This window comes from Podarcis melisellensis (assembly GCF_964234715.1).
Source record: "Podarcis melisellensis genome assembly, chromosome: 1".
NCBI classification, from domain to species: domain Eukaryota; kingdom Metazoa; phylum Chordata; class Lepidosauria; order Squamata; family Lacertidae; genus Podarcis; species Podarcis melisellensis.
The window spans coordinates 56,715,103-56,739,420 of record NC_138528.1 but is presented as its reverse complement, the minus strand read 5'-3'; the positions used below and the strand labels follow the sequence as shown (position 1 = coordinate 56,739,420).

The window sequence follows — 24,318 nt, the reverse complement described above, 5'->3', positions numbered from 1 at the left end:
TCTAGGGGCCTCAAATCATAAGGGATGGTATCTGTTCCAAGGCGTTCTTTTAGCAGCTTTATACGCCTGGCTGTATTGCTTGCTGACCGATCAAGGTCTCCCTGTAACTTCTGTAATATTTCTCTAGGACTTGGATGTACAGGGGTTTGGGGTGGGCAATCAGTTGTTCCACTAAGGGAGACTGTAGATGGAGGTCTATTAGGAGTCACAGGTGGAATAACCACTTCTGCTTGGGCTTTATTATAGGACTCCAATGCCTCCTGAAGATATTTATCATAATCTATCAAGGAATCAAGCTCTGTGACTCCACCCCCATTATTCATTCCACTTTCTTGCCTCGGGGTTACAACTGGTGGAGTGTTTGGATTAGGCTCCCTTCGATGTGGAGCATAGGGGGGAGGTGGAAGCACCTCTTCCTCTGGTCCCTCAAAAATGGGTTTAAGTTTATTTGGCAAGATTCCTTTCCTAGCTTCAGCTTTTACAGCCAATAATTTGCATCGTTGGACTTTGCATTCCCTTATCCATGGAGGATTTTTATTTAATGTGCTCAGCCAGGAATCTATATATGGAAATTGTTCTGGGCACCCTCCAGTTTCTTTGGCGATATCAGACCAAAGTTTGCTTACTAAATTTATATCAAAGGTTCCCTGAGATGGCCATTCAGTATTTTGTTTTGGCCATTCTAGTTCACATAACGTTCTCAAGCGCTCTGGCGTCATTTTGACTCCATATGCCCCTGAGAAGGCTTTCTTAAAATTATTTAACATACACTCAAGAGGTGTATTTTCCCCCTTTGAACCCCCAACTCCCATTGTATGGCCCTGTGAAGTATCCACTCAGTCACTCACAGACACGCTTTGTGGGTTTCCTTGCCTAGTGAAGTCGCCTTACTAGGAACCGAAGTACTGCCCACTCCACACTCAGGTCAGCTACAGATTGCTCTGTACTTTCTCACACATACAATGCGCTGGATACTTCACCACACTCTACCTCCCAATTTTCCCTTTTCCTCCACCAGACCACCATCTGATGTACCCAACCACCTAGCGTACTCAGTTTCCCCTTACTGAGACGCAGAAGTTTGATCAAGACTTCTCTTCCTCCTAATTAATTGGAGGGCCAAAAATCCCTTTGTGCACTTACCCTTGGTTGATTCCCTGTTTCCCCCGGTTCCGTCGCCGCCAGTGAGCAGGGTATCAGACAGACGAGTCTTCTGCGTTCCCCCTGGAAAAATTTACCAGTGCGCGCTTTGGGTAAGCAGTTGTCCTCTCTCTTGTACCCTGCCCAGTAGGGCGAAGGGGCTGCGTTCCAGCAGACCACTTATCCGAGTCACAGGGCACCATAAAATGTAGCACCTCTGCTTGTGGTTAACGCTTAGCTGGAATGAAATATTCAACGCAGCAATAGAGAAATTAAAATAATAATTTATTTGTCAGACAAATAAATGAGAGGCACAGTGGTATATGGTTACCAAGCTCTGGCCTGGCCTCCTGCCATTCTGGCCAGCACTTATATTCCCTTAATCCAGCCCCCTTTGCTCCTCCTGTGGCTGCCTCTGTCCAATCAGCCTGGTTGGAATTCCTATTGGCTGTTTGGTAGAACCAATCACAAAAGATACACCCACAAAAGATACACCCATTTCCTTGCCCTTATAAGGGAGACAAAGAGCTATATATATGACATATAAGTAATAATATATCTTACATGGAATCTTAATTACCAGCTCACCTCTTGCCCTATTGCCTTCTAAAACAAATGTTTAATCTTACATTTTTATGTTCAACAGATGTCAAGGATCTTGAGTTCACATCAACATTGAAAGATTTCCTTCATTTAAGGTTTCTAAACAAATGCCTGACAACTATATATCAAGAGTGCTTGGATGGCGTCTTCTGTCTGGCAGGGGGGCTAGGCTGGTGGCTGACTTAATTTCAGGATAAATACAACTCTTACAACCATATGAAATAAGAATCTAGCATTCCTTAAATCCTTTGCATAATTACATTTAAGCCAATATATTTAAGCTAATATATTTCATACATTATCATAGGTAGCCTCTTAAAAGAATAAAGCTTCTCAAAGTAAAAAGGAAGGAACTCAGTAAAAAACAGCTTTTAAAAGAAGCCTCTTTAGTTTACACTCCTCCTTTCACCCCCCTTTCCAGCCTAAAAATAAAGTAGAAAGAAGCTTCTTCTCCAGCCAAGCCAGTTGCCTTTCCCCAACATTTTATTGCCCTTTTTAACTCTCTCAGTTTGAGAAAGAAACAGCTTTAGAAGATTTCCTAAAAATGTTCTCTTTTTTCTGTCAGCTAAATGTTTTTCCCATTTGCTTCTGGCCTTAGAGAATTCAGCTCAAGGTTTAACGTGAGGCCCATTGGTATCATTTTACTTATTTACCCATTCTTAATAGTGTTTTTTCAGCCTTGGGGCAGCATATGTAATTCTCCCTTTTTATGACTTTGAGAATTGTTTTTTCTACCATAAATCAATGGGGCCCTCTTGTCTTAGGAGAAAACCTCTTGCCAAGGTTTTTTCTGCCTGGCATGAAACATTTTGAAAATCTAAGCCCATTTAATTTAGGAACCTGATCAAGATATAAGCCAATATAAGTCTTGATTAAAAATGCAGTCTATATTCAGATGCCACAAAACCAGACTAAGGGTCAACACATCTTTATAAATATGGCAATGTTACAGTACCTGGACACAGTTTACAAACCAATAAATTGGGTAGAATTACTAGGAATATTTGGAAGAAACCTGGATCCTTTTCTTGAGGAGCTGTTGAGTTCTCTCCATGTGCCTCATTTTAATTGGGCTATGGGGTTAGCAGATTTTTTTTCTTTTTCTCTCTCCCCCCCGCCCCCCGTGTAATGCCTTTATTGATTTTCTTACATGGTAAAAATTATACATTCCAACTGAGATACAGAAAATAAAAAAATTACCAAATGATCCTTAAATTCCAAAAAAAGAAAAAAGAAAAAATACTTAATTTTACAATTACTTTAATTAATTAATTAATTAATTAATTAAATTCTCCATATGACTTCCAACCTCCTCATTGAGGGTTCATCTCCTCTCCCCCTTTTATTATCACTGCTTAAATGTTCCTTATCACCCTTTCTTTCTTTAATCTGTCTCATGTATTCTTTATCTAACTTACATATTGCAGAGTTTAGTCAAAGCATGTCAGGGTTTTTACTTATGACAATGTTTAATTAAATATTCTTTATAAATTCCCCATTCTTTTTTATACCTTTGGGTTGGCTGTCTTCTAATGATCTCTGTCATTTTTGCTAGTTCAGTATATTCAAACAGTTTCTCCTGCCATTGCTCTTTCGATGGTATCATTTCACCTTTCCATTTTTTGGCGACCAGTATTCTTGATGCTGTTGCAGCGTATAAAAACATTATTCTTTTTTCCTTAGGAATCTCTGGTGTTAGCAGATTTTCGTTCTTCCTTTGCTTCCCCTTAGTTGCTTTAAAGTTGTCTAGGTTTGTGGCCTTAGAAAGCCCTATAGCCAGTTATTACTCTCCTTGCAGACAGCAATGAGGACAATATTGTGTGAGCATTTGTTAGTGTACTTGGCTGGTAATGCCACAGGGTCATTCAGCCATCACCATGTATCGATTGGTGCTGTCAGGGAACTGCCATCGGCTCGGGGGCGAGAGGGGAAAAGCCGGATGGGTTACAGAGAGCCCCCAAAGATCATGGGAAGCAGCACCTTCTCAGCGGAGGAGAGTAACCACGCCTCCAAGAGAGAGGAGCTTCAGGGCTCGGAGGAGGTGAGGACACCTTGCCTGAGCAAAGCGGGGTGGAGAGAGGTCCTCCATTACCCACGCCAGCCCTGCGCAGTAGGCTTCCGTGCAGAGAGGGGAAGTGCAGACTGGGCGTCAAGAAACTACTCTGCTGGGGAAGGTTTAAGGACCGCCCACTCACAGATTCTGCCAGTAAATGAGCGAGCCACGGAATAGTGGCGCTCTGCATGGTGAAGGTTTTTTGGCACCAATAACGAGGCTTTACAGCTGACCAGGGAGGCATTTGCCTGATTGCTCTCGAGTAACCCCCTGATATCCTTACAGGTGCATTCATGCTAATGCAGAGTCTTCATTTGTGCACAGTGCTGTGATTAGTTGGCGGCAAGCGAGTTGCCAGAAACACCATGAACATGCCTAGCATGTTTTGTTTTTGCAGCAGTTGTTGTGTGGTTGCTTGTGCTCCTGGCTGAACATAGGATCATGATTCCTTTTTCGCTAGCATTGATCCTGGTGTCGCAGGTTCCTGGGATAGCCCTACAAACCAGAACCCATAAAATTATGAGCAACATTTTTTTTAAAAAAAAAAATCTTCTCTGATGTTAAGCTTCATAGTGATTGTGAAGTGAAAGTAATTTTGTGCAGCAATGTTATTTCAATACAGTGGTACCTTAGGTTACATACACTTCAGGTTACATAAGCTTCAGGTTACAGACTCCGCTAACTCAGAAATATTACCTTGGGTTAAGAACTTTGCTTCAGGATGAGAACAGAAATTGTGCTCCGGCGGTGCGGCAGCAGCAGGAGGACCCATTAGCTAAAGTGGTGCTTCAGATTAAGAACAGTTTCAGGTTAAGAACGGACCTCTGGAACAAAATAAGTACTTAACCTGAGGTACCACTGTACTAAAATAGCAGCAGGTTGAAAAGCCATAAAAGAATAGTGACCAACATTTTTGGCACGATGCCAAAATTCCAAAGCAGTGTCTAAAAAGGAGAGACTCAGTGAGTACTACGATATTTTATTATATATTTTTTCCTTCCAGCAGCCCTCTGAGGTGGGCTGTGTTGAGAGAGTGATTGGCCCAAGGTTCCCAATGGTTCTTCAAGGGCAAGAAGTAATTTGAATGCAAGTCTTTATGATCTAACACTCTAACAAGCCCACCACATTGTCCTTGAACTCTATTTGAAATTCTGTATCTCCCTGTGCCATGGAATGAGCACTAAACAGCACAGCAGAGGAGTAGCAGGCTGGAGTAACAGCCAGATGCCATGCCTAGCCAGTTTCACAGACCTTGTCTAGGAATGCCACAGTTTCCCAGCTATCTGTTATACTTGGAGCACCAATGACTTAGATTGGCTCCCATGCATAAAAGTGTCTTATCATCTCTACTGCTCTTGGTACAGTGGTACCTTGGGTTACATACTCTTTAGGTTACATACGCTTCAGGTTATAGACTCCACTAACCCAGAAATAGTGAAAACAAAAAAAAAATCCTTCCAGTAGCACCTTAAAGACCAACTAAGTTAGTTCTTGGTATGAGCTTTCGTGTGCATGCATACTTCTTCAGATACCTGCACACGAAAGCTCATACCAAGAACTAACTTAGTTGGTCTTTAAGGTGCTACTGGAAGGAATTTTTTTTGTTTTGACTATGGCAGACCAACACGGCTACCTATCTGTAACCAGAAATAGTGCTTTAGGTTAAGAACTTTGCTTCAGGATAAGAACAGAAATCGGGCTCCAGCAGTGCGGCAGCAGGAGGAGGCCCTATTAGCTAAAGTGGTGCTTCAAGTTAAGAACAGTTTCAGGTTAAGTACGGACCTACGGAATGAATTACGGTAAGTACTTAACCTGAGGTACCACTGTATTGCCTTTTTCACAACCCGTGGGAGCCATTCGTTCCTACTGATTTCATGATGCCTTCAGTATCTCAAAAAACGGTCCATATATGAGCACTAAGATCCCAAGTATTTTCATACATCAGACATGCTGAGATTTATGGAAAGAAAGATGTGCTAGGCAAAGGAAGAGAAGCTGGGTTGTTGGAGAATCCATCCAACTGAGCGTCTGTTGTGCATGCAAACAGTCCCAGGTTCCCAGCATCTACAGGTAGGCCTGGGAGAGAACCCTGCCTGAAACCCTGGAGAATTGCTGCCACCCAGTGTAGACAGCACTTAGTATAAAACAGCTTCCTCTGACCCTGTGCGCTTTTAAAAATTACTGCATTATCCGAAATACAAAAAATAATATATATATATATATATATTAAATGCTGAGATTCACTGCTTTGTTTCAAACTATTCAAACAGCAGTCTCTTAAAGTATATGCATATACTCAACACTACTATTTGCCTAATATTCCCTACCACATTTCCATGTTATCATATCCATTGTTCTCCAGACTAATTTATTTTCCAGCGTACTTGGTGAACTAGTAGCTAGCCCCAAATCGAGGACTTACAGTATCTGGATTTCCCATTACTTCTGAGCTATTTTCTATTCATCAGCAAATGAAGCCAGTTTTGAAATTAAATCTCTATTCATTCTCAGGGTCAATTTTTTTCTCGTTCAAAAACTTTACAAAATTAATAATGGATCCTGCCTTTTCACATTTTAATGTCTCTATTTCCTTTTTGTTCTTTTTCTTAAAAGTTTTCTGTCTCATTTTTATATGGTTTTCGCTTCCACTCTCATAATGTGCTGGTACAATCATATGAGAAGGAGATTTCACGAGTTTCTAGATTGTCTCAAATCCTCCAGCAAGATTTAGTAAATCTCTTAAGTGCATTGTATATAACATACAGCATATTAAAGTGGCTTAAAAGACAGAGTAGGTGGGGGTGGGGTGACCTAGGATTACATATTAGAGTATACATATGGGGACATATATGGGGATATAACATTAAATCATGGTTTGATGTTTCATGAGCAAATCTTCTGTTCAAATAAGCTCATCACCTTTTGATGGTTCTCGTTCACTTCCTTACTTCTTTGTTCAAGACAAACCATAGCCTTTCACCTGAACTGGTTTCTTCTTATCCTCTAGAATGATTGACAACTGTGTGAATTGTCACATACTTAGATTGGACAGAATCCCAAGTGAGATGACAAGTTTGAAGAGTTTGAATTCTGGGCTATACCTTTCCAGATTTGGGGCAAGAGGGGATATTTTTCATTAATACGTCATGGGAGAAAATTTAGAATGTAGTTACTATCATTTGAGGATTAGAACTTCCAGAGAGGTAAGTGGGTTTTTACTGTCACGGCATGAACAACAAAGAGACTTATAGTATCTTGTCTTCACAAATTTATTGTAGTATAAGCTTTCGTAGACTAGAACCAACTTCAACAGATACTAAAGTTTACACTGCAATAAATTTGCTAGTCTTTAAGGTGCCACAAGAGATTTTATTATTTCAGGGATAGGAGAATGCGACCTTTCTCCCTCTTCTTCTACTTGCATTTTTTTTTAACTAAGAGGAACATAAGCAGGGCTTATCATGTCTAGCAGAGTAACTCCCAATGACCAACCAGATCCTTCTGGGAAGTCCAGAAGCAGGACTTGAAGGCCATAACCCTTCTGCTGTTGTTCCTCAACGACTGATGCTTAGCAGCACAACACCCCTGGTCCTGAATATATTCCATAGTTATCCATCCTTTTCTGGTCCCAACAAAGAGCCCATGAGGCAAGGCAACAAGGCCAAATGATTGTCATAGCACAATGTGGAGCTTCTAGTGAGGCACTTTCTCCAACAAGAACTGCAGGGGAACTGAGACCTTTTAAGCTTTTGCCTCCAGTCCACCTCTCCTATATGCTGCCCCCTTTATTGGAGAAATACAGGCTTTTAAAAGGTCAACACTCTGGCCTGAATATGCTGTTGGGATGATAAGAAAGTGTGGGAGCCACTTTCATACCATCCAACATGTCCAGGCCAAAATCTTCCGAGCCAGGCTCACAGGCGAGTCATGTGACCTGTGGGAGATTGTGGCCCTGAAATAAACACTTTGGGGGGGGCTGTGCTCTCACATGAGATCATGGTCCTTCAAAAAGCACTTTTCTGGGGTGAGATTGTAGTCCGAGATCATCATGTCCAAACTGGCCACCATGCTCTAGCGCAAAAAGAAAAGGGATGTCCTGGTTTTCCTAGGACAGTTGCAGGGGACGCACTTGGTTCCTTAGACCTTGGAGAAAACACTGCAGGATTCACTTCTATGGGCTCCTGCCTGCCAGGCTCATGTTCCGTGAACTCTGATCTCGAGTATCAAGGTCAGAGCCAGGAACCTGGTCCAGCTCCTCAGTAAGTGCCACTGTGGCTTCTGACACAAAGTCCTGATGACTACCAGATTATGACACTATTATGCCCAGCAGCCATTGATAGCTGTATATTCTTTGAATGGCTAGGAGTGCTTATTTCCAGCTATGGTCTGCCAGCTATGGTTCCCCTTTGACAGAGATAACATGGCCAATGTACTCTATGGTCTGGTGACCACCAGACTGAAGACAATTTAGAAACCTCAACAGATCAAAAATGCAATGGCCAAATTACTGACTGAGTTAACTCAAATACACCCTGTTTTAAAACAGCTGCACTGGTTGGCAGTTCATTTCCAGGCCCGATTCAAGGTGCTCAGTAACTTTACCATTTAAAATCTTGAACAATTTAGACCAATAATATCTAGAAGGCTGTGCTCCATCTCTATTGACCTTCTTAGGTGTTGAGATCTGCAGAGGAGCCTCTCTTGGTAGTTCTGACATCCTCAGAAGTGTGAGGAAAGGCAGCCTGGAGGGGGGTTTTTCCTCTGTGGAACTCTCTGCCCACAGCAGTGCTTCTGCCATCTTTGCTGTACAGCTTTCACAAAACGCTGAGGACGCTCCTCTTGGCCCTTCCCTTTGACGGTTGGGGTATATTGTTTTGAGAGACTCACCTCTTTTCCTGAATGTGTCCTCTTCTTTTCCATTCGGGAAGTTTTTATTTGTTTTCATAATTGCAATGGTTTTATCTTTTTATTTAATAATTGCGCTCTGTTGTTGTAATCTGCCCTGGGACCCTGTCATGAAGGCCGGGCAGGAAACCTAAAAAATAAATATAACCCCCTTTTGAAGTCATCTGTGTTGTTGATTATCATCACATCCTGCAGCAAATTTCTAAAAATATTTGGAGGTTTAAACTGCATATGCAGCTCATTTAGCAATGTAGTTTGTTGCTCTGTGTGCAGGTTAATGTTTCCATTGTGGCAACATATGTGCTTTTGCATCCTATTAGTGCTTTGTGCCAAATAGCCTGTTCCGGGACATCAACCTTTAATTTAAACAGCAGAGAATCAATAAGCTGAGCAAATTGCCTATGGAAACATATGAATCCAGTACTTTTATGGACAATTCAAAGGGCACCTTTATTTGCCCTAATGCGTAGCCTGTACTCATCATTGGCCTTGTTTTGGTGAACATAGCAAAAAAATCTTGTTAGAGAATTTTGGTTGGCCCCACCAAACAGCTATATCCCATGTTTTTGGGGGAGAAACAATGGCTTTGAAACCAATATGTTTGTAGTGTAGATATGCCCTGAAAAAGACAGAGAGTGCTTTCTCTGAATCCTGTGTAATTGTTTGAGTGAATACTTTCTCATTTGTTCCCTGTTTTCACATTTGTCTCCACAACTATATTCAGAGTACATTAACATCATTATAAGTGTCATTTCACCAATAGTTATTATTGCAAAGTTTTGGCATATGAGAAGTGCCAAAAGAGAATTTCATCATTCATCTTATAGAGAAAAATCTTGTAAATATGTGCTTTGCATCTGCTCAAATAGTGTTTTACTCTGTCTCATCCCTGTCTAAGAGCATCTCAGTATAAGGAAACAACCCAGGATAATTTTGCCTGCAATTCCTGTCATGTGGGATGAATTTCCATTGAATTCAGTGAAGCATAATTCTAAGTAGACAGGTACAGAATGGCTTTGGTCCAAGAAACTTACATATATAGAGGCAGAATATATAAGGTAGTAGGGAACTGCAAGAGTGCTGTGCATACCAGTCCAGGCAGGACAGTGAGTCAAGATGAGGCAATGTAGCATATTAAGAATGAGAGGAAATGAGAAATCAGTAACCACTCTAAGAATTTATAGGGGTCAGTAAGTTTATTTGGCCAAAAGCTGTGTGTTAAGTATCTAGCTGATGTGGTAGGCCACGTCTTTTCCCAGAAAAGTGTCCAAACAGCTATCTTCTATCTTATTTTTATTTATTGATTACATTTATTTCCCAAGGAGCTCAAGGTGTACACACATGCTTCTCTCTATCTCCATTTTGTCCTCAGAACAACCCTGTGAAGTGGGTTAAGCTAAGAGACAGTGCCAGGCCCAATGCCACCTAGTGAGCTTCATGGCTGCATGGGGATTGGAAGCCTGGTCTCCCATGTCTTAATCCAACACTCTAACCACTACACCACACTGGCTCCTAGGTCCATCTTTATAGGTGGCTCCTCAAGTTATCCCCTTTCTCTGATCAGCCTTCAAGCACATTGTGTTTTCAGGGTAGCCGACAACAGTGTTGAAAAATGATACACAACAACACAGAAATAAAAACAGCAGTAAAAGCAGCATAAAAATATACTCAAGGGTTTTAGCTATGTTGCTAGGTTACGTAGAAGGATTCCATGAGAGGCTCCTGGTCAGTAGGCCAGGCAGCAATAAACAATTAGCCAGACTTGGCTTGTGGCCTACCATTGTTACCACTGCCATACAAAAAGAGGGAGGCAATTCTGAAGATGGTTGCACACGATCCATTGGAATAGCCCAAGAATAACCCGGGGGTGAAAGGTCAGGCTGGCTTAGAGCGTTACGGCAGGGAAAGGAGATAGAATAAAACTTAAGTGTTTACTCTTCCCAGATCCATGGAGGGGGAAAACAGGGACATGGTTGCTATTTTGCATATGTTTGCTGTGTGCATATGTAAGGTGTTGTTCTGTTCTTGGTCACCTTCCAGGAAATTCTAAGGACTTCACATTGGTTAGAGGGGAGACCTGACCAAGAACGTTCACTCTGTGATATACTGTAGGCTGCAGTCCTAGACACACTTACCTGGAAATAACACCACCACCACTGATATCAATGGGACTTACTACAAAGCAGCCGTATATGAGATGGTTGTAGTTCTCTTTGCTAATGTATGTTGAGAAAAAACTGAACACAGATTTTTTAAAAATGAATTTTATTACTTCTTTCTGAATCTGAACAATTACATTATTCTTTGTGCGTTCTGTGTTTTCTTCTGTTGGATAGCATATGCTTTTTCTTCTGAAGGAATATTCTCACCCCATTATGAAATTGTAACTAAAAATGGCGAAGGAGCATAAATTGCTGTGTTTAAAAATAAAAGGCTATGGGAAAAGGATGTATAAGGCTTTTGCTCAGCTCATCAGCCACACTGAATCAGAAGCTGGAACTATCTCTTTCCCTCAGAGCACAGCTTATCCAAATCTTCATGGACAGAACATGAACGGACTCCGCCTTGATAAAAGGTTTTCCCCACACACAATCAAGCGAAGAGTGTCCCAAACACATCTTATCCTTTGTGGAATACTCCCACAAATCCCTATAGTATGATATCCCTTCTAGACACATTTGGTTTTTTGGGTGTGTGCGCAATGAGGCTCAAGAGGCAGATAGCTATGCTGCAAGCACAAAGCCTGCAGTACAGAGCAGGGACTGCTGTTCTGTGTGGATGTGCGCAGAGGAAAGAGGAAGAGAGACTGCATGGGGCTTCTCAAGATTTTGCCTTCACACTGCTGCCTTGTCCACAAAAATGAAAGCAAAAGTGAGAACTGTGTATCTACTTAGCAAACTGATTACAGTATCTGTTTTGTCTGCAAAGTGGTAAAATAATTGACTATGGCGCTCCACCAAGCCAGCTGTCAGTGTTTGAAAATGGGAACGTGTTGAGCCATGAAGGGGGCCCTGCATGTTTGCCAGGGAATGGAGCAGGCAGAAATGTTGGTCCTGCTCTCTGGATGTCTATGACTGCACCTGCACATAGGTTTCAATAATGCAGATGTCTGTGGCAACACACATCCAGGGAATGGGCTTAGCTGATCTTCTCTTTTTCTCTTTCTAGCAAACTACCATTACTATGCCTGGGAAAGGCGAAGTCTTTCTGTGTGAAGTCCCTAAGCTCCTCTCCACCTCAGAGAGGTCACAGCTTCCTTCCTTCTTGGTCTTCAAGTTCTCACTTCAAAAGCAGAGACTTCCCACGAGAACAATTGTCCAATTATATCTGTGTAAAACAGTCAATAATCTATTTCTTTGCTGCTAGATAAAGCTGAGCAAATCTACTGAATCTATTGGGGGTGGGGTGGGAGAGTGTATTGAGGGCAGCTGACACTCGACAATGACCCTTTGTTGAGCGGCAGAGAAAGAGGTTATCCCTGAAGGACAATGACTAGCAATCCCACAGGGAAGTTTTACCTGTTGTCTTGCCTGAAGGCTGATACAAGTCCTGTGGTGGGCTTATTTATTGAAAATAGGTAGGCAGCAGGAGCTGGGAGATAATGACTTCTCTCACACGGATGCATGCTGGGTGTGCGGCTAACCTCTTTTGAGTGCTTCTAGAATTGCAAACACTGCAGTCTACTAATGGGTAGCATAAACTGTAGCACTGGCCCTTGCAAAAAGGGGCGACTTGTTTTTAAAATGTATTTAGCTCTTAACTGGGCTCAGGAGTAGGAAATTACACAATGGATGTTGAAATGCAGGCTGGGTGAGAAGTTGTCATTTGAGTAATGGATGCTTTATTTCCTGTTTTTGCTAAAAGCTAGAGCTCAGCATAATTAGCAGGCGAGAAAGCCAGCTTGGCAGCCAAACAAGAAAAGCACATTTTGGGGCTCCTGAGCCAATTAAAATTGTTTATATAGCCACTGAGCAATATTTTTCACCAAACAATTAGAGCTCAGAGTATTCATCATAACAAAGTTCGGCCAGCTGTTAAAGGGCCCGATTCTGTGAAATGTGAGCACAAAAATACATGGTGGGAACCAGCCAATTCTTTCGGTACATTCTGCTGTGTTATGTTGAACTGACGATTATCTTTTGGTGGCACCATTTCAAGCAGCAGGCCCAGGAGCTGAGTAATCGAGTGATGATAGATTAAGTGAAGTTCATGCATGCGGAAACTGGCCCTGAAACTTGGTACATCAGGAGATTTCAGGGTAGAAGCACACAAGGGTTCTTTTCAAGAGACAGACGCTGTCCACATGGTCCTTCCACAGTCCGTGCACTGCAGCACAGACACTTGTGTGAGTTAAGGAAAAGCCATGGAGATAGCCTCAGACTCAATACTTGGACCTAGTCCAGATGTTCAGCTTTTTTCTCACAACTGTCATTGAGGAGACACTAATTTAGGAATCAAAAAGTGTTACATTAAAATCCCAGTGAAGAATTCAGTGAACACCATCACAATAGCATCTCTCTCAGGAAGCTCTGGGCTGGTCCAGACATAGCACTAAATTATGGTTTAGCATTATGTGAATGAATTTGCGCAAGCCTCAAGCTTGCAGCCTCCTCTCTTGCTCTAATATGGTCACCAGAAACACATGCTTCCATTTTTAAACTAACCAGAGTTCTCTGTTACATTTGAGCTCAGGAAACCCTTCTTAGTTCAGGCCCACCACTTGTGTTTGAGGCCATTATCTATGGTGTCTGAGCAGTGATGGCTCTTTCACACAGGTTGTCACTTGATGCTGTTTTTGAGTTGTGAACATGGGTGTGTAAACAGGGTCTCAGACGTCACCAGAGCACTGGGCCCTCTTTAGTACTGTGGAGGTCCCAGTCCAGCTCTAACAGTGTTCTGGGGCCCCAGTGCATTGTGGTTAATAAGGTTGTCAAATCGTGTCTCCAAAGAAAGCTACTGTCTTTAATTGCTGTCTGGAAGTATCAGAGCTGAACTGCAGGCAGTCACCAAGTGGGAGCCAGAAGCTGTAAGCCAAGAGTCAAGTTGGGGTCAGAGCCAGGAAACTAAACACACCATGAATGAGAGCTAGGCAAAGTCCTTGCCGGAACAGGAAGACTTTATAGCCCTTCCTATTAAGAAAAGTCTGTGGTATCATCTACAGAATGTATAGGAGCATAAGCAAATGCACTAACTGAATTGGTTTAGGAGTTTTGTGTGCATATTTATTTTGTTGTATTGATGCTCAAAGAAAGTTATATTAGGAAATCATTACAAGTGAGTCCTGCAACAAAACGTTGCAGCATGGAATGCTGCTATTCAGTGTTCTGGCCAACCAGACATCCTTTCTTCCATTCCATCTCTCTCTCTCTCTCTCTCTCTCTCTCTCTCTCTCTCTCTCTCTCTCTCTCTCTCTCTCTCCTGTTCCCGTAACCCCTCCCAAGTCAGTCAGGATTCTATGCCTACTGAGCCTGCTCTGTCTTTATTAAGCTGTTTGGGGCATTTCCCCATTAGGTATCCTGCCCTGAATATTTTTTGAAACTTTGGGATTCCTTCCAAGCCTAATACCTCCCTCTTTGAGAATCATTTCACCATTAGTATATGGAGCAACTTTTTTTTGCTCACTAGATTCTACTCCATGGGAACCCTTAAGGAGGCCAGCTTGCCTCCTTTATTATTATGGAAGATCTAGGTTCAAATCCCCATTCAGTCATGGAGCTCATTGAGTGACACTGGGCCAGTCACTGTCTTTCAACCTGACTACCTCACAGGATAGTCATCATGAGGGTAAAAGGGTAGAAAGAACAATGTTTGTCTTGAAGGTAGTGTGTGGAGATGACGATTCAACTAGTCAAGGAACTGCAGCTTCAGACAACTGCAGTCAAATGGATGAGAGTAAACAGACATTTAGAAGAAGAAGAAGAGTTTGGATTTGATATCCCGCCTTTCACTTCCTTTAAGGAGTCTCAAAGCGGCTAACATTCTCCTTTCCCTTCCTCCCCCAGAACAAACACTTTGTGAGGTGAGTGAGGCTGAGAGACTTCAGAGAAGTGTGACTAGCCCAAGGTCACCCAGCAGCTGCATGTGGAGGAGCGGGGACGCAAACCCGGTTCCCCAGATTACGAGGCTACCGCTCTTAACCACTACACCACACTAGCTCTTACTTCATACAAATGGGATTTGGTGCAAGTGAGGAGATGTGGGGGCAGCAGGACCCCGGCTTTGGTGGGAGGGAAGAGGCAGCAACTTCCTGTTTCACCTCAGGTGGTGAAATGGGATAGGCCACCCCTAGCAGCAGGTACTGCAGTGCAAAAGGCATGTTAGAAAACAGAACAAAAGCACCAGCATTATAATCAGGAGAATGTAACACAATATTCCCCACAGCTAACTACACCCCCAATCTCTGTGCACAGTCTGCAGGTGTGTGGCTAAAAGTGGCTGAGTGTGTGCTCTTCTTTTTAGAAATATTTTGCCTTGTTGACTTAATCTGAGCTTAATATATTTGTTTGACTGTGTTGCATATTCTGCTTTCAAACTGGCATGGGAGGGCGTGCCCCAGGAAAGTTTGATCAACACAAAAACACCAGGTGGTTGTTTGTTAGTTTTGACTTGTTGCTTGCCTGGGAGCTCTTAGAGGGAAAGTTAGAAAAACCAAAGTGGGGGAACCAATGGTTTTGCAATGTCTTTCATAAGGTCCTTTCCCAAGAAAAGGGATTTTCAGAAGGTTGTCCCTTGTGCTGTCTTGGGAAAGGTACATTCTGATATCAAACTTGCCAAAAGCCAAAAGATACTATCGCTGTAAATATTCTTGCTCCAACTTGTGAATTCCTGCTATTCATTAGGAATTTTCCATATCAAAAACCCCATGGCCTCATACTATCATTATATGATATGCTAATTATAGTGTTTATCAAATACCTAATTAGTATTCTGTGCTACCACTCTGTTAGGTACATTGCTACAGATTAATAGAAGAAAACACAATCTTTAATATTTTGTTATCACATTTGAGAAGGTACGTAGATTACTTCTGGTTACTCTAATAGAACAACAATAATCTAAGCAACAAATGCTGATAAAAGAAACAAGTTCAGTACATTTCAGTACTGTGGAATAGTCCCGTGTGAAAAACGTTTAGACACCATTTTCAATCCTCAATGTCAGTTACCTTCAGGTGCCTTTACTGTCATAATGAAAGCAAAAATGGTTTTGGGCTGAAAAGCAATCTCTTATTTGGAAATAAGGGGGTGAGTGTTTAATAGCTTTGATTATTTTTAGTCTAAATGTGGCATCAAACTGCTTTCATGAGAAATGAACTGATTTTGGTTTTCCACTATTTCTTTGAGGATTATTTCGCATTTACCTTATTTTGCCAACCTCCAGAATGATTCACAAAGAGCACATTTATTTTCAGATCTACAACTCAGAAAAGAATTCAGGCACTGAAGCCACTGCTCCCTCCTCCAATAGTTAAGGACCTATGTTTTGGGAAAGGATTTATTCCAAACAGGTATGTACAATTGTTTAGGTAATACCTTGTTACTAATGGGGCCTGCTGTAATCCTTCTCACAGTGTCAGCTTGCCAAACTAAATTAGCCTACCCATAGGACTAATAATAATAATAATAATAATAATAATAATATCCACTGAAATATAGTATGTCTCACTTTTATTAGGCAGGCAGGAGAATGCCCTTTTGTGTTTTAAAAATATCCTGGTGACTTTACTACAGATCCAATCACTCCAACCTCCCCGTTCCATTTGTCACATTCTCCGCTTACATACAGACTGCATTTGTAACACCATGATTGACTTCAACATATTGTGTATGTGCTAACAACTAGCTGGTTGATCCCACTGGACCTTCCAGCAGCTTTTAACATTGTTGGTTACCGTGTTCTGTTTAGCAGCTGAGAACTAGGTCCACTCCTTTCTGGAGGGTCTCGGAAGTTAATGATAAATTCCACAGAGCTCTGTTGTATATGATGTATCTTTCTGTTTGAAGCCGCTGAGACAGATAATCTGAAGCAAGGTGTTATCATATCCTGATTAGAACCAGATCTGTTATTCTTTTACACCTGCTCAGGATTTATTGCATTTTATAAGCAAGCAGCTATTAAATATCTCTGTGCAATTACCTCCTTTTTAGTTGCTTTGTGAATTCTTATATTCAGAAAAATAGTAATATATTTTAGCATGAGGGGTGGGAAGAAGCCTTGACTAAGAGGCAGAAGCGAATGTACCTGCGTTTGGGTACAAATTATTATGTGCATATGATTTGAGTTAAAGAACAAAACCCACATTTTTACATCCATGGTAGTGGCGTTATTTATTAAATTTATATTCTCTGGGCATTTTACAAAATAATGGCAGTCAGATGTTTTCCACTAAACACTCTGCCAGCCGTACAAAGGGTCTTGCAGCCAATTGGCTTAAAGCACTGTTGATTACTCACGATGCCCTTCCTGTGAGGACAGGCCCCGAAGTGTTGTCTTTTGATAACACTGGCTCCTTTAGAGCAATAATGCTGATACAGCTTCCTGTCTAATCGTAAAGCAATTACTGCACCTCCAGAGGGAAAGCACTTTAAAATGTCTAGGCTTAGCTTAGCTTAGACGGGATAGCCTTCCCTTGCTGGCCTTAAATGTCATTTCAAAATTGCCCATTTAGAAAATGTGTGACAAACCCACAAAGCAATGGATAATGGGCATAAGATCTGCAGCATCTTGATAAAATAAGCCCTTCTGCAAAGGTTGTTGCAGGAGGAGATTGCTGTGATTTCCTGCAAGTTTCACTTGGCTCATGTAAAGCAAACTGGCATCTCTTCTGCAGCAGGTATGCTTATTGGGCAGCCACAATTGGCTTCCAAGGGTGTATGTGCTTTAGGATTGGCATATGACAATTAACATGTGCTTTGTATGGCGTTTCTTGTAAAGCAGGGACAGCTAGCCCTCCATTTGGGGTCCTGGTTCAATTCCCCCAAGCCAATTTTTCTGCTGTCCCCAAAGCTCATGAGTTTTGGTGGCAGGGGCAAATTTCTTTTTAAAGTAGGCCCATTGCTAAAGTGGGGATTGTCCTGATGATGATGCACCCCTTCCTGGTTATAAATTCAATAATGGAGGGCCTTTGTGTCTGTGGGGGCCAGTTTAAGAGGAGGAGGGCACCTACTTTGACCATGCTCACCACCAGATTAGCTGCTGAGGACCACAGTCAAGAGGTCTTTAGAGCCTGCATGGTTCCACAAGGGATGGAGCCTGTCTCTTAGGCTGAAACCCACATTCCACAATTGTGGAATCAGTGCTACTTCTCTAGAAAAAGGGGTGCCAGAACTCAACATAAACATCTCCCTTACTCTCTCTTTCCTGCTGAAAAAAAGCCCTGTGTGGAATACCCTCATTTTAAAAAACATTTCATTATGAAATGACTGACTATTATTGCTGTAATGTGCATATGGGTACAGGATAAGAATGGGTGATAAAATGTCCTCGTTTTACTGGTTTATCTGTGTTATGATTCCCTCAAACACCCCTTTTTGGGTGGCATTGGAGGGGGAGAAAGAAAACTGCATCAGGAGTCTAAGGCTGTATACACATTACCATTTACTCTGGCTCCAGTGCGCTTCCACTGCTGATGTCTGAAGTGATGTGCACACAACATTAGCCACAATGTGTGGCTAATATCCATCCTGTAGTTTCTTGAAAAAATGCTGCTGTTTGATGAGTCTTCCCTCAAGCCAGCTTCTATCTGATGACAATAGAAGTCACATTCACTTTCTAGTTAAGCTAAGGTATGTACAATTCAGACAGCAATTGCACATGCGCAGATAACAGCTTCATGAACAGGAGTTGGGGAGTTGAAGGTGTGGGGAAACAAAACAGATAATGTGCATTGAGTGAAGTCACCCCACCCCCTCTCTGGTGTCTACAGAAACATGTAAATATGACTTGAAGCACATTAGGTGGGAAGGGAATGGCCTTGCTGAATTTAAGCTGCCATGTGTGGATAGATTAATTTGCTTCGTTTGGATTTAGAATAATAGAATCATAAAAATGTAGAGTTGGTACCATGAGCGTCATCTAGTCCAACCCCCTTTCTAATGTCTAGCAGGGTAGTGGCCTTCTGCAGTTTGTCTCTTCAAATCTTACATTCCTAGACATGGTGCGTACAGATTATATAACTTCTGTAATGTGGCAATGTAATATATCGTCTGTAACATATCATTTGCGTGTCAAGACCCCGAGGCCTCCCCCTATGTTGAAAAAGACACATTGACACATTATATTAGGTTAATGGGCAAAATTTAGGCCACAACTTTATTGGTTACAGAATGTGAGCGGTAGTGGCTTACGCATTGGACTGAACCAACTATAACTGACTCCTGCCTGCCGTGCAGGGAGTCCAGGAAGGGTCAACCACCAATAGGGGGGGAGCCATGCCAATGCAAATCGACACAAGCTCCCCCAGGGTTCAAATAGCTGAAGCCACATGCCCTGGTCCGACAGGATTGGCTGGCTGGCCTGTGACGCGGCCGGGGACTCCCAAATGACACAGGGGCATAGCTCAGCCCTCGCTGAGAGTGAGAGACCACATGGTCTGCCCACAAAGCCTCCCCACACAGAAGTGGAGCGGACCTGTCAAAATGGAAAGCACAGTACATACCTCGGGTTACAGATGCTTCAGGTTGCCTTTTTGGGGGGGGGTTATGGACTGTCAAAACCCGGAAGTACCAAAACGTGTTACTTCCAGGTTTTAGCGGTTGCACATGCGCAGAAGTGCTAAATCTCAACCCGCGCAGACGCACCGCTGCGGGTTGCGAACGCTGCGGGATGTGAACATGCATCTCGCACAGATCACGTTCGCAACTCAAGCATCCACTGTAGACTGTTAAAAGCAGAAACTGGGATACAAAAGAGGTGAAACTTATTTCCAGCATTCTGATGAATTTCAACAAACCAACTGTTTGTTCCCCCAATACAGTAACACCGTCAGGTCAAATTGGCACTGCTGAGCTCTAGAATAATCAGTTTTGTGATTCTTTGAAAGCGGAACTGCTCTTGTGTTTTGGGGGCTTATGGTAGCTTTTAAAATGAATAAATTTAATATTTATTTAAACATTTATAATCCACTCTTTGACAAGATATCAATGTACATAATCAACAAAAACCCCCAGTATATTTTAATATGAAGGACGTTGGTGGCTGTGGCTTATGCCCACTGGGACTGGTAGGGCAGAACTAATTCTAGTTTTGTCCCCTTCCTCTTCCCTACAATGGGAAGACTAAGGAGGAGGAAGCTGACAGCCACTTCTATCTCCTCGGTCTGGTTCTAAGTAAGTAAGAAGGCAGGCAGATGGGGGCTGGCTAAGGGATGATCGAGGTTGGTATCCCATTTGCCCTAATGGACCAGTCTTCCCTGGACACTGGGAAACAACCATTGAATAAAAGCAAGGATATAGAATGTTATGTACTGAAGTTCTCACCCTGGGCCAGCAGGGGGATACTGTAGATAGTTATGCAGTGATTGGATAGTTTGTATGCAAATGAAGGATCGAAAAGTGATGCTCAGTGATTGGATAGTTTTAGAAAATGGCAACAGTTACATTGTTCTGGAGCTCTATATAAGCAGGCTGACTGAGCCCCTCAGCTCAGTTCTGTTCTGACATCTGAATAAAGAAGAGCTGTTTGAAGAATCGCTGTGTCGTCTGCTTTGTTCGCCCGCAACTTAACATAGAAACTTGCAGCGTTGTGTGGGAGATGAATACGTGGTCTTGTGGGCGTATGCCATCTGATATTTGCTTCATTGTTTGCTCCAGGAGCCATGAACGCAAGCATCTCTACGTCAGGCCAAGGCATGAGGTTCTGAGCACTCTGCTGGAGGACTCTCTGGACAGAAGGGGTGTGTATCTGGGGTGAGAGAAGAACTGTATCATTGAAGCAGAACAGAGAAAGGAAATGACTCAATCATCAAAAGGCCCTCCTTCCTCCGGGGAACTGTCCCTAATCAGTATTAGTCCCTTACAATAATACTATTTTAGAAGCACTGTGAACCAGAGCACTGCGTAGCCATGTAAACTGCTTCCTGGATTTGCCAAACAAAACACTGTCCGGCAATTAATAGAATTTTGCTATTAGCCCCACTATGATAAAGCAATGCAAACTTTGCACGCTAATCCTACAGCCGTTCTGTTTTAGAAGGACATTGCTTACCGTGTGTGTGTGTGTGTGTGTGTGTGTGTGTGTGTGGTCATGCAAGGGGAAAAATGAGAGCTGCTTGGATTTTGTTTGGCTTAAAACATTGTGGCTATGGAAATTGTCCTTGTTACCCTTGCAAGAGTTATTACAAAGCTTCCTCGCGGGAATTCCCTGATTAGTCACCGCTTTAGTATTAAGTTTGGATAGCTTGTAGTGCATGCCAAGGATCCAGTAAAAGCTCTACCTTTTTGTGTTTGATAATGAAATGAGGCTGTGCCAAAAGTTGGCAATAAACACTGTGCCAAAAGTTGGCAATAAACACTGTATGCGAAGCAACAAGCACTCCATAGCTCTGGGACCGGGAATATTACTGAGACGTGGTCCTTTATAATTAACAGTGATTAGACACAGAAACAGATGTGCGGCACCTCTGAAACAAATGAACTGTTTGTTCTTCTTTAATGCAATAGAAGGGAATTTCAACAAAGTGAACAAAAACAGGGGCTGCCTTCGAGCTTCTCCTACATTTTCTTTGCCCTTTCCCTCCCCCCTTCATAATCAGCAGTTGCTCCTTCTGACCAAGATGGTGCCTCGTGTGTCATGGGGCAGTTCTGGACTGTCATTTTCAGGTGGGATCCACGTACCAGCAAATTCAAGTTACACAATTTGTGCCTTAAACCTGTTTCCTCCAAAAAAACGGACTCCTCACAATACGAAAGTGACAGGAAAATGCACTGAAAGAACACTTTTGTTCTCTAGAGTAGGAGAAGAACACTTGCTTGATGCAATGCCAATCCCCACAAACAAACCACAATTGAATATTCGATAAATAACACTAGGGTAAAAATACCAAGGGATCTGCTTTTACATCCATTCCAATAGCCTTAGGATTCTTGAAGGCAAGCCCAGTGGTGTGGCGATGCTCTCAGGCTGACCTGAAAGATACCTGGATCATCTTGGCAAGTACGACCCTTAGGGAGGCCTCTCTGAACCTTGACTCACCTACTTCATAATGTCTAGCAGATGATCAGATCTGAAGTAAGAAACCGCTCATACAGCCATTTTTTATGTGTTGAGGTTAACAGAACAGCTTTGATTATTTTTGATTGATATAAATAAATGATAAATGAAGTACACTTGTTTTGTGTGTGATTTTGGGAATTGAAACTGTGGCTGTGCAGACACCATACAGTTAAAGTAACCCCGCCCCCCATGCAAATCCTGGGAACTGTAATTTACCACTCACAGAGCTGCAACTCCCAACAGCCTTAACAAACTATACTTCCCAGGATTCTTAAAACAGCATGTCCTTTTTAAGTGTATCATATGCACATAGCCACAGTTGGTGTGTGTGTGTGTGTGTGTGTCCCCACTTTCCAAACAATCCTGGTCCCCAAAGGGTCTCGTGAACATTTATATATCTCACTTCACTGTATCCCTGAAATATCGAAGTCAGGATGTGGTAAGTGAGGCTTTGGACGCAGGTTGAAATCTTCCAAGACTATCCCAGCATATGAAAATGCACTGGAAAAGCATTTTCGGAACATGAAAAGTAGTAGTCTTATTTGGCCCTAATCATGATTTTACACTATAATATTATCACATTATAATGTAAAATCATGATTAGGGCCAAATTATGAGGGAGTGACACATTTATATGATGATTTGTTCACCTGAGGCAGACTTCATGATGAAAACCAGCATTTAGTGAGACAGCTGAACAGTTGTGATTTCCCTTGGCCCACTTTGGATTTGAATACTGTTGACATTAGAAGAGCAATTGAGTGTAAAGGAGAGTGTCACCTCTTACAATTATCATACGATTTCATTTATTTAAAAGCAGTTAAAACTCAAAAATCTCCAAGCAATTTGTACATGGTAGTGAATATGGTTACTGACTTGGTTCAGACATCATGCCAAACCTTGCTTTGAGCTTCCCAACATACAAACTATGGTACAGAACTGTTCCTGCTTCTGGGGTGCAATTCAGACATCATGCCAAGCTACAGCTAGCAGAAACCAAAATTTGCAAAACCACTTCTGTCCGTGTTTCTGATTCTTGTTTGCTGTCTGATCACAGACTATGGTTTGAAAACGTGAACATTTCCCCAAACCATAGTTGTGTATCACCACAAACTCCATGTTATAAGATGATTATCATTTGCATAGACTGTATGAAAACTTTATCTAGTGATATGATTTCAGGAGATGATACACTGGCCAAGAGGAGTCAATTAGGGCAAAGCTGAATGCCTGTGTTGCAATATCCGGCGATTTAATTAAAAATAATGATGATGTTTTCTTCCAGAACTTCCTGCTTCAGAAGTGAATAAAGACTTTAGCAGCAAAGAGATTACAATTAAGCCTGGTCCAGAGGACATTATGAGACAATGAAGGGGAAGTCTGAATGAAGAGCTGCAGGAAGAATCTGGCGAATCTGTAGCCTCTTTCTATCATAGTTCTGTATGCTATTAAAACACAACAGAAAGGCCACCTTCTGAGGTAGTCAGTATTGGTATTCCTGTTGGCAAATGCTGGACACATACCATTCTGCATCCTAACAAGGGCTTTCTATTTGCTTCACTACATAAATCACTTTCCTGATTTCTTCTTTGTCATTGCAGTGCATGACTACCCTGAAGCTGCCCACTGCTGCCCACTGTTCTCCTGGTGTTTTGAATGTAGTCTAAATACCACTAGTAGGTTAGTTGTGACACCCAGAGTCAAGCTTGAATTCTACTTGGTACCCATCCATCTCGATTTCTGCCAACCACATTCTCATATTTACTATTTGATTGTCTGCCAAGGATCCCAGAAAGCCAGCTGGATTAGTAGTGACTTGTCCCAGTGCTACTTCAGCAAAGCATACTTTAACAAAATGTTCCTTTTTCTTGCAATAGTAGCAAACAGAATCCTAGGCAGAATCCTGCCACCGACATTTTTCCTCCCTGTTTTGTGAGTTTTGTGTGGTGGATTGTCCCTGTAGCTGTGACTTTCTCTTCAGAATATGAATACTGTCAGTGTGAGGGTGGGGAATGCTGCTCCTTTTATGAAGGTCTTAATGGTGGCCTCTTTACACTCTCTCATGCTACTTCACTGCGCTTTTTCCAGGGTAAGTCTCTCATCCAGTTGTAGTTATTTGGACACTTTGAGTTTTTTGACATCCACAACAATTATGTCTCTGATTATCTCACAGAGGAGGATATCACATTCACAACGCTCAGCTAGGGAATATAGAGAGGTAATAAAATCATCCATAGGTTCATTTTCCTTTTTCATACGAGTATTAAATTGTGCCCGTCCATCAATCGCATTGCTCCTCACAATGAAATGTTTTTCGAAACTTTCCACTACTTTATTGGATTTCTTTAACCCTACCTCGCTTAGCTTGAATGACATCTGCCCAATCCTTCATTAGATAAATGAGT

General features: G+C 42.1%; 1 protein-coding gene across 4 annotated transcripts in view; it reads left to right on the top strand.

The window, feature by feature from the left end:
• Positions 1-23,383, top strand: part of LOC309358926 (uncharacterized protein) — a 54,442-nt gene extending 31,059 nt beyond the window's left edge. For 2 of the 4 annotated variants that reach the window (XM_081892189.1, XM_081892188.1), the window contains exons 4-7: positions 16,113-16,208; positions 18,391-18,486; positions 20,512-20,594; positions 23,199-23,383. In XM_081892189.1, coding sequence (XP_081748315.1) covers positions 16,113-16,208; positions 18,391-18,486; positions 20,512-20,594; positions 23,199-23,284 — 361 coding nt within the window. In that variant the 3' untranslated portion in view covers positions 23,285-23,383. Of the gene's footprint in view, positions 1-16,112; positions 16,209-18,390; positions 18,487-20,511; positions 20,608-23,198 lie in introns of all 4 variants that reach the window. The other 2 variants (XM_081892190.1, XM_081892191.1) reach the window with 2 other exon arrangements.
• Positions 23,384-24,318: the final 935 nt, after the last annotated feature.